At 32.4% G+C, this 10,758-nt stretch overlaps 2 protein-coding genes across 2 annotated transcripts in view; both read left to right on the top strand.

Moving 5' to 3' along the window:
- The window catches only part of LOC108743392, a 20,090-nt gene extending 14,528 nt beyond the window's left edge, over positions 1-5,562 (top strand). Inside the window, exons 2-6 of the mRNA XM_018478957.1 lie at positions 3,116-3,212; positions 3,273-3,360; positions 4,489-4,562; positions 4,622-4,775; positions 5,104-5,562. Of these exons, the coding sequence (XP_018334459.1) occupies positions 3,138-3,212; positions 3,273-3,360; positions 4,489-4,562; positions 4,622-4,775; positions 5,104-5,207 (495 nt within the window). The 5' untranslated portion in view covers positions 3,116-3,137 and the 3' untranslated portion in view covers positions 5,208-5,562. The remainder of the gene's footprint in view (positions 1-3,115; positions 3,213-3,272; positions 3,361-4,488; positions 4,563-4,621; positions 4,776-5,103) is intronic.
- A 2,024-nt stretch (positions 5,563-7,586) lies between these two features.
- On the top strand, positions 7,587-10,332 carry LOC108743391 (nucleolar MIF4G domain-containing protein 1 homolog). Its single transcript, XM_025977858.1, has 5 exons — positions 7,587-7,891; positions 7,962-8,178; positions 8,252-8,859; positions 9,319-9,427; positions 9,487-10,332. The coding sequence occupies exons 1-5, from the start codon at positions 7,691-7,693 to the stop codon at positions 9,723-9,725; spliced, it is 1,374 nt and encodes a 457-aa protein (XP_025833643.1). The 5' UTR covers positions 7,587-7,690; the 3' UTR covers positions 9,726-10,332.
- Positions 10,333-10,758: the final 426 nt, after the last annotated feature.

Raw genomic sequence — 10,758 nt, 5'->3', positions numbered from 1 at the left:
TGGGGATGCAACGTAGAGAAGTAAATATTAGGAAGGGAGTCAGGCAGGGATGCACACTATCACCGCTACTTTTTAATCTATACATCGAAGACGCCATCAACATCATTAAAGACAGTACAACTGTAGGGATAGATGTGCAAGGGCAAATGATTAGTATGCTTAGATTTGCAGATGATATAGCAGTATTAGCAAATAGCAAGGAGGACCTAGAGATAGCTTTAAATAAAATGGAAGCGGTACTGGCAAAACAGCACTGTATGAAAATAAATAAAAGTAAAACTAAAATACTGGTGTGCAAGGGAAGAAAAAGTAGGGAAAGAGCGAATATAAAGATAGGAGACGAAACATTAGAAGAAGTAGCTGATTTTAGATATCTAGGAAGTCTATCTATCTATCTGTTTCGTTTATAATCTTCTGGGACTTTCCCCGTTTCGTAAATATGACTAACTAGCTTACACATACGATCTCCAACCTCCTGTCCTGCATGTTTTAAAATTTCCATTTTTTATTGTTACACCGAACTCTTCTGTCATTATGGGATAACCTAGTTCACCTATCTCTACACTATCTCCCTTCTCTAACAAACCTCCTAATTCATAGACTGAATGTGATGTCAAGTATGGAGGTATTATTATAGGATGCAAGGAAACTGAATTTAAAGAAAAAGTCCCCACAATTTCATTTTCATTAAAAATACTTATGTATTTTTTATTTAGAGAAACAGTACTTGTGCGAGTCACGATAAAACACTTTATTTGTTTAGTTAAATATTTAAAATTAATCGGTCATATGGTTATATTCGATTATAGAATACCTTGCCACTGTTAACCCAATTAATGCAGACGTTCAATTTCAGTTCTGGTTTGGTGAACTAGATTTAAAATTAGGTTAGTAAACCGCAAAAGAAGAAAATGTGGTAATTCATTTTCATTGATCTTTATTTTATTTTTAGATAGGTATTTGTACAGCCATACAGCTAAGTGCTTACATTTACGATTTTAGCTAGATCTCGAAGTAATTTGAATGCTTTACGAATAAGGTGACGATTATAAGTTAATAAAATGGGACAAAACAGCAACAAAGAAGGTAAAAAGTGCTTAACCAATCACAAATGAGCTGATAATGTGTCAAAACTATTTAATTGAATGCATATATGTAAATGTATAAAAATAGATATTGTAAAGAAAGGGAACAAGCTTTAAGGAAATTAGAACTGAACCAGTAGCAATTAAATTGATGGACGAGAATGGTTATATGTGCAGAAAAAATGGCGAAAACAAGATGAAGATGATAAGGGTAACGATATGAGAAAAATTGACTTTTCGAAGTATGTGGAATGTATGAAAGCTTTGTTATGAGAACTTGCCATTGGTAGAGTGATAGTGAGTCATCAAAGTACGTGAAATGGAAGAAATAATTGGACGTAATAGCAAGGTTTAGAGTAGGAAATGAAAGTAGAGTGTGTAAGTATTGGATGAAAAGGGAAGCTATGTAGAATATGAATAAGAGGATGAAAATTTGATGCATGTGCTGGGGTCGATGTGATGAAAGTAAGGATTTGGTTGGATACAAGTAAATAATCGGATGTGATGAAGGACCGATCCGATTTTAAAAGAAGAATTGTGCCAAGTGCATATAATGTTTATGTTTATTTAAATTAATGGTAGGTAGGAAACGTCTACCGGTTCGGAAAAAGAGACTAAAGAAAAGAAAACAGAGACATGAAGAGGTTAGTTGACGATAAGGATAGAGCGTGTGACTGCTCGTATTAAATAGGAGATGCATATACTAAATAATAATAAATAAACGAAAAGTTAATAAGGTTCACAACATAAAGGAGATGAAGAAAGCTATGATTTAATAGTAATTAAAAAATATTTGTGTACCTAAATAACCTTATATTTCAGTAAAGCTTTATATAACTACTAGGTTTCACCCGCAGCCTTCACTCGTGTTGATATATTTTTTAATGAATTGAAAATAATAATATTTAGGTCAACTTATCTCCTAACAATTTATGTAAGATATGTTTTTTTTTTAATTTAACAAATTTCTACTCATATCAGTCAAGTTGATATGCCGTACAACTACATACAACTCATTTCAAACGGTTAGAGATAACCCTTTTCCCATTACTTGAGTACGCCGCTTCGTGACTAAATTCAAACTATTTCCGTCTTGCTCACGCCTAGTGTGTATTCATTCTATTCATGTATCACATCTCTACCCGTTTGAAATGAGTTGTAAAACTATTGTTTCTTCTATCCCTCGGGAACAGTACTTTTTTTCTGGATAAAAGATACCCTATGCACTTTTCGGTGTCTCTGACAATGTCTGTACAAAATTTCATTGTGATCAGTTGAGTAGTTAAGGCGTGAATGCAAGTCAACAAAATCACATTCGCATTTAAATTACTTAGGATTTATTTGAATGCAGCCGATCATATGAAAGAAAAAAATTAGAACGAAATAGAAAAAGATATTCAAAAGTAGAAAAGGCATTAGTTGTTAATCGCCCTGTATTATTATTTCAGGGTTTAGGAAAAGATTTCAATGTCAATTAAGCGCAAATACGGGGGAAAGAAATGGGTTAAATTGTTATGCCCCTCCCCTTCTTTGACTTAACCGATGCACTTTATTTTGAGCAATTTCACGCTGCATGTGTTGACTAAAATCAAATTGAAGGCAGTTTCAGTTTGTAAAATTTGTGCATAATCATAAAATAATATAGTTTTTGTCCGTTCAGATTGTCACAAAACTTCAAAAACCTTCGACTATCTCACTGCTGGTGGTAACGAAGCGACCGAAATTACTGATAGAAATAACATTGCCAAATATTTAGGTTTAAAATAATCAACAGAGAATTATTCAAATGCTGGTATTAGGTACATGGATAACAAACTAAAATTTGAACAAATATTTTCTTAATATCGAATTGTCTGGAAAATAATTAAAATCACCCAACCGCCTGCCTCCCTAAACATAAACCTGAGAGTGACCTGTTTTCGTTGTCAAAATTAAAGCATAAATATGGTGTAGAAATACAAATACCACTTCGAGTCTCGCACTTAAAAATTGTTTAAAAGTTTTTTTTTTACATTTGATATTTTTTACAGGTAAACTCGTGCTGGAGAAAAAATGACGGTTTTAAAGACTTTCTGCAGATGCGGGTCCCTAAGGACTGGTACACTGGTTGCAGGTGTAGCTGGCATAGTAAGCTCAATTCCATTATATATTTTTTAATAAATAATGCTATAATAATTTTATTTGCAGATTTTAGCCATTTTGGGAATAATTCTACTATTTACCATACACGTGGACGTAAGAACAATTGTTATTGACTGGTTACCAAAATGGATAGGTTAGTGTCGATAGTATCATTTACTAAATCAAAATGTTTCAAATTGTTTTTTGTTGAATTAGCTAGGGAGCTGACGCGCAAAAAAAACATGTCGTTCCAACCTTCTGTAGCCTAGTACATCAGCTTTTAGACCTTCTTTTGTTATATGATATTTAGGCGAAATCTGATCTCATTTCAAGATAAGGGGTGAGGGAGAAAAATTGAAAACAAAATGTATGCCTAATAAATAAAGTTTTTGACGGTATAATTTATGTGCAGTCGTGAGACAAACAATTATCCGGAGACCACTCGGAAGTTGCGTTTGTGAACTCCCGTTCTACTAGAATGTTATTAAAATAAAACTAGTAGCGAATTTGAGTTGATGTGTTTAATGAGAATGTTTCTTACATACTAACTAACAATATTAAATTTACTTAAAACTAGAGAATAACTAACAAAGGGGGTAGAGTCTAAATGAAGATAAAAATGTTCAGACTCTCAGAATCTCTGAAAGCGAGACTCGGGTCTCCGTCTCTCATCGAGCCTCTCTAGTGTCGCTGAGAGAGACTGTTAAAAAAACTGTTTAGCGTCTCTGAACGAGAGACTCGAGTCGCTCATAGAGAGATCCTAATGTATCCAGTCTCTGAACGAGAGACTCGAATCTGTGAACGAAAGACTCGAATCTCTCAATAAGTGGTGTCTCGATTCAACATATCTCAGAGATCCCAGTCCTACGAGAGACTGGAGTCTCTCTATTTTTAAGTTTTATTCATTCAGTCTCTCTGTGAGAGACTCGAATCTCTGAATTAACAATTTTATCGTTCGAGTCTCTCCTACAAAGACTGTGAGAGATCCATAAAAACACCTAGGCAATAACTGAGAGACTGTGAAAGACTGTGAGAGACGCTGAAAGACTCCGAGAGACTGAAAATTTTTGTCTAGGGAAACCCCAATAGGCATCTTATCTACCTCATTAACACTACTTTAGTTAATTTATTCGTTCAAAGGTTTAACTTCGTGTATTATTATTACATTTCTAACGATTTAAAAGTTGATTTAAGATTTACCTATTCATCTTGTCTCTTGAAAAATTACATGTGTCCCGAAAATATTCTATTAAATAAGAATGATTTGTAATTTTTATTTCAGTGAGAATTATCATGGCTATAAATTTCGCTATGACTATTTTAATATCTTTCCTATTGATTCTGGGAGTTATAAAAGTAAGTAATTTTGCAAATCAGCCTGATGACAATTTCAAGACATACTCATTCATTTTAAGCGTAATATGTTCCTTATGCTACCCTGGGTACTTCTGGGAATAATGTTGGCAATTGGATTGCTCGTATCAGTAATTTACACTGCAGTTCAATATTACATAGATGGGGATACACTAAATGGAACGTTTTGGATAGTGTTTGGGTTACTATCATTTGGTAAGGATTGCTTTACTATTTTTATTCCTTAATGTTTTAAGTAATTTGCATTTTATACCCAACTGCACATAATGTATGTATAAAACAGCATCATACATCCTTTTTGAATTTTGTGATTAACGTCTTTTTCAAAGAGAGGTTTATATTTTGTTGATGTCGGACGAAACTTGAAGCAATATAAGATATATATATCCTTGACATTTAAAAAAGTCAATAATGTAAATTATAATGGGTATTTTTATTGTATTTAAACATGTGTTTATATTTAAATATATTTATTGGCATTTAAGAAATAATATCCAATAAAATATTTTTAAATTGTTTGTAGTGGTATATTTGTACATGTGGCTTGTGGTCTACAGTTTCTTTGTTATTATAAAAGAAGAATATGACCGTGGAGCTTACACCAAAGACCCTTTCAGGAGGAAATAATAGATGATTCTGCTTTTTAAGTAAAATTTGTACCTACAATCTTTTGCTCTATTGAGATTGATTTGATTTGCCATACTGTTCTCAAAAACAGTCTGATTATAGTTTTTATTTTTCTGTTGGAGTGTGTTACAGTCTGCACGAATGCAAAAAGATCGAGTTTATATGTGTGTTTTGTATATTTGTATGACAAGTGATGTATATTTATTTTATTTATTTGAATCGATGTCGAACATAATATCATAATAATAATAATTGATAAGAATTTAAGAATCTAATAAGTGTTTCTATTTCTGTAAGTCTATAACAAAAAGTTATATTGTAAAAATAAAAAAAATAATATAGGTAAGTCTACAACATCGACTCAAACAGTCATCAGTGACGTATTAACGTAAGGTGAAACAAGACAATGCTCCTAGCTTTTGCACCTCTGTGCATTTTGGCTCACGATAGGCAAATTTGTTGAAAAAATAATATGTAGATTTCACTTTGAGATTGTTTGCAGTATTCGTAATAATCTTCTTTCTTAAAGGGGCCTTTCTTCAATTTTCAAATCTAAACCTTGCTCCACTTGAAGCTAGCCCACGCATTGAAATTGGCCCATGCTCTGGGTCACCCTGAATAAACTTCACCTGAAGTGACATAAAGCCACGACATTAATTTAAGGCCACATAATTTCACGTTAATACCAATAAAAATGTTTAATCTACAGGGATAAAACAACGGTAGACCATGTGGGGGAAGGGATAAAAATTGCTGAAATAGTGTCAAAGGGTTCATGGATAGCCCAGATCCTAAATAGAAACAAACAAAATAGTTCTTCTTAAAATAACTCGACAATTGTTGACGCTATAAAATTGTTTTCATAATTGTACATGCATTAAGATTATTATCGTCTACTAGTAAATGGGGTGGATTTGGAGACCAGGACATGTAAACCATCATTCATTAGTTTGTGGGAAATACCTAATGTTTTTTGTCAGTAGGAGAAGTCTTGATTGAATAGCTAAAATGTAACGAAACGCATGATAGGCTAGGTATAAAGACAAACGAAATACTAAAGCAGGTGGGAGAAACAAATGACAAGGACATATCTAACGTGCCTAAAATCAGCATCTACAGATGTAGTAGGTCTTAAGCAAAACGAAAGTAGGAAACCCTGGATTACCAGTGAGATTGTAGGATTAATAGAAGAAAGGCAGAAATACAAAAACAGGACAGACGAAGAACGGCAAAAAAGATATGGCTATACAGTGGGAACTAATTAGGAAGTGTAGCGCAGCTAAGAAACAGTGGGTTGATATAAGGTGTAAAGAAGTAGAAGAAAAGCTTGAAGTAGGTAAAACGGATGAGACTTATAATATAATTAACAGAAATATTATAGATATAGGGTACACGAGGCAGGCTCATTTTGATAGAAAATGAGGAAATGCGCAGGCCATGAGGTAGACATATATTAGAGACGTGAGATAGTGTGGAGATAGGTGAGCTAGATTATCCCATAATAAGAGAAGAGTTCGATGTAGCATTACAAAACTTAAAGAATAATAAGGAGCCGGGTGTAGATGGGATACAGGGGGAAATTCTAAAACATGCAGGACAAGATGTTAGAGATCGTATTTTTAAGTTAGTTAGTCACATTTACGAGACGGGGAAAGCACCAAGTATAAACGGAACGTGGTAGTAACCATACCTAAAAGAAGAGGCGCGGATAGGTGCAGGACTTTTAGAACAATTAGTTTAACTTCCTATGCGTCAAAAATCTTAACTAGAATTGTACACAGGAGAACCGAAAAGGGGCGACGGAACCATTAGAGGAAGATCAATTTGAGTTTATAAGAAATAGAAGAACGCGGGATGCCATTTTAGTTTTAATAGTGACAATATAGAAACCGATAGAGAAAGGACAGAGTGCGTACATAGGATTTGTAGATTTAGAAAAAGCTTTTGATAATGTTCAGTGGGACAAGATGTTAAATATACTTCAAATTGTAGGGATGAGTTACAAAGATAGAAGAGTGGTACTTAGTCTGTATAAAGAGCAACAGGCAGTTATNATATATTAAAGAAATTAAGAGTGCTGTCAGCATAGCCAAAGTAGTATTATGTAGCTAGTATCAACAATTCCTTATGCTGAAGCGTACGATGTGTTGCATACCTATTTACAAGCAATTTCTTTAAATTTAATTTTTTAAACAATTTTTAAGACAAAGAAGGTGATTAAACGAATTGTTCACAAAAGTGAATTTCGACCACTCGAAGCAATGGTGCTAACAGTTTCGAGCTCACAGTGACTGATAGGGGGGAAGAACTAGCAAAATAATAAAGACCTTTTACTCTTTTTGTCCTGCTTTATTCTCTATGGTTGAAGGCGCCTAATACCACTGATGTTTGCGGTGTGCTATCATAAAACAGTCATAAAAATATAACCTACAATATTATAAATGTGTTAACAGTAATTCATACACTTTTTGCAATTGCTTGTGATGATTACCAAAAAATCTCGTAAGCAACTTCGTAAAGAAGAAAGAAAGCAGAAGAAGGCCCGCAAAAACGACTTTTTTGCTAACAAGAATAAGGGCAATTTTGTGAACGCTTCTGTCCAAAAAACTACCAATGTTGATAAACAAAAACTCAAAAAATCTTCTAAAAAATCTAATATTTCTAGTGAATCGGATCGTGTTAAGGTACAATAAATTTAAATAAATATGTGTATGTATTCGGAATTATTTTATTCGTGTTATTTTTATGGTTAAGCAAGAAAAGTTGGCTGAAGATGTTGGACGATCTTTGAAGAAAGAGAAACGAGAACAAAATAAATTAGAGAAGCAAATGAAAAAACAGAGAACTGAAGTTCTTAAAAAGGCAAATTTAGAAGAAGATCGCACCATAAAACAACTTGAAAAACAACTTAAACTTAACAAAAGGAAATCAAAATCTGTTCCCAAATCTTTTGTGGATGATGGTTTAGATTGTATCCTTTATGTATTGAAAATAAAATAAAGACAACAATTAGTGTTATATTCATCTTAATATATGTAATGTAGATTTACTGGAAGTTTGTGATTCTGAAAATCTAGCAGGAATTGCTGCTGCTGAACAACAGTTCATGGAAGCTGATAGCGATTTTGAAGAAGATTTTACGTTAATGAGTGGAAATGATTTAAAGTTGAAGTCCAAAAGAAAAATAAAAGATAAAGAAGTGCAGAAATATTCTAGTGAACCTGACAGCAGTTTATTTGATACAACCCAAAAGGAGGACGACTTCTTTGTAAGAAAGAAAAAAAAAATACAAAAAGACTTTGATGAGGAATTACTAAATGAAAATAAAGAGGAAGAAGTTAGTAAAGATTTGAATGAAGAACAAGATGGGCATATTAGTTTCGATGCTTCTGACACTGATTCAAATTCAGAATTCAATAATAAATTATATAAGGGAAAAAATAAAAAACAGTTGATGTTGAAAGATGACAATTCATCTGAAAATGATACATCTGAAGAAGAACTGTGTGAAAATGGTGAAGATAGTGTCAGTGATAAAGAACCAGAAGTAAATTATGAAGATAATATTGAAGAGATAGAATCTAAAGAAAAGCAAGAAGTTTGGGAAGACATATATGGCCGTTTAAGGGGAAAAAATGGTTCTATTGTACAGGTAATATAGAGGTTGAATACATATAATATATTTAAATAAGTAGTGTGTATAATAAAACTTGTACATGGTCTTCTATCCTAATGTAATTCTTTTGTATCTCCATTAAAATAACATTTACAGTAGAACACCATGAATTTAGTAATTTTCGAATATACAGCATTTATGTATAATAGCTTTGAAAGGCAAGGTGTGCATAAAATGACAAAAAAGGAATTCAGAAATGCTAAATGCTGAGTTCCATTTATAATAATAAACTTAACTTTTGGTATAGAGGACAACTACTTTTGAGAATAATTTTAAAATATTTCCATGTAATTCATACAGTTTCAATTTATAGCTCTTATTTTAACAGAGTTGGAAAAGAATTACGTTTAAGTTGAAACCCCACCATATTCATAAATTTGAATAGAAATTCATTCAATAAATTGTCAAAAAATTCAACTGAATTATTACTTTTAGAACAACGAAAGAAAGTACATTCCACCGGCAGTAAGGGCCAAATTAGAAGCTGATGCAACTGGAGGTAAAAATCAAGAAAAACTAAACAGGCTAAAACGTGAACTCAAAGGTAACAAAAGATTCTTTAATAAATATAAGAGACACTAAATTAGATAATAAAAATTGCAGGACTTATTAACAGACTGGCAGAAGCAAATATGCATAAAATAGCTGTTAAAATTGAGCAACTTTATATGGCGAATAGTAGAAATGATATGAATCATACTTTAACTAATTTAATATTTGAAGCATTATTATCGCCAGTATTGACCCCAGAACGATTTGTTATCGAACATATAATGTTAATAACCATTTTACATGCCAACATCGGTGTTGAAGTGGGTAAGTTATCCATTATTTATGCATGACATTGAATAATAGATTACAGAAAATTAAATAAAAGGAAGTATGAATATAGACTCGTACTAGTACATTTCTTTTTTTTTTAATTGTAAACTCATTAAACGTACTATTTACACAAAAAATAATAACCTTCCATTTTAAAGAAACATTATTCACTTTGGAAGTGGATTGTTTGCACGTAAAATTACAGATTTCTGTTATTGCTACAATAGTCTAGCCGACACACTCGGAAGAAAGTCACGGAGATAGCCGAACGTCGAATGAAAATGTAGGACATTACCTATATAGCAAAAACAGTTAAAATAAAAAAAAATTCTAGGGCAGCCAAAACCTTACTAAATCCATCAATACTATGTGTACATCGTATCTGCATACGTATGCCCCCCTTTTGTAACATAATTTTGTGTTCGGCTGCATTCGTCACGCCGTTAGATATAACAGCTAGACTCTCGTAAAGTAACCACAAAAAAATTGTTCTCTCAGCCAAAACTAGTGCATCTCTAAAATATGTATGCCTGTTTGTTTATATTGCTAATTACAGGTGTTTATTTTGTTGATTGTAAATGACTATTGTATATTAAACAACTTTTGTTACCGTAAACAAATCGATAGTGTGTTTTAGTTCNTGATTAATTTTATTTGCTATTGACTTACTAAAAAGATTAAATTTATTAATGTTTTCATTTAATTTGTTTTCGTTACTTCTGAAACTTTGAGCTGAAATATTGTAATTTTTTATTGCGTCAGATATAACATTAATCTGTTGTTTCATTAAGATTTTAATGTCGAGATTTTGTTCAGTTAGAGCATGTATTGAATCGCTGTAAAATTGCGCATCCGCAGAATTAGGGGTACCAAAAAGCCATTTAAACGCGTACGATACACCATTGAAGAGTCCACGGCGATTTCGAAATGGTTTATGACTGACAAGCTGGGTAATAGTAAGGAATTTATTTTCTAATTGAATGATTTGCACTTCGATTACTTTCATAGAATCCTTACACGAATTAAATTTTGACGTTTTTGAACAAAGAATTA

This window comes from Agrilus planipennis, unplaced genomic scaffold, assembly GCF_000699045.2.
Source record: "Agrilus planipennis isolate EAB-ADULT unplaced genomic scaffold, Apla_2.0 scaffold472, whole genome shotgun sequence".
Lineage (NCBI taxonomy): Eukaryota > Metazoa > Arthropoda > Insecta > Coleoptera > Buprestidae > Agrilus > Agrilus planipennis.
Note: the sequence above shows the minus strand (reverse complement) of the source record. Positions and strands in the feature narration are given on the sequence as shown.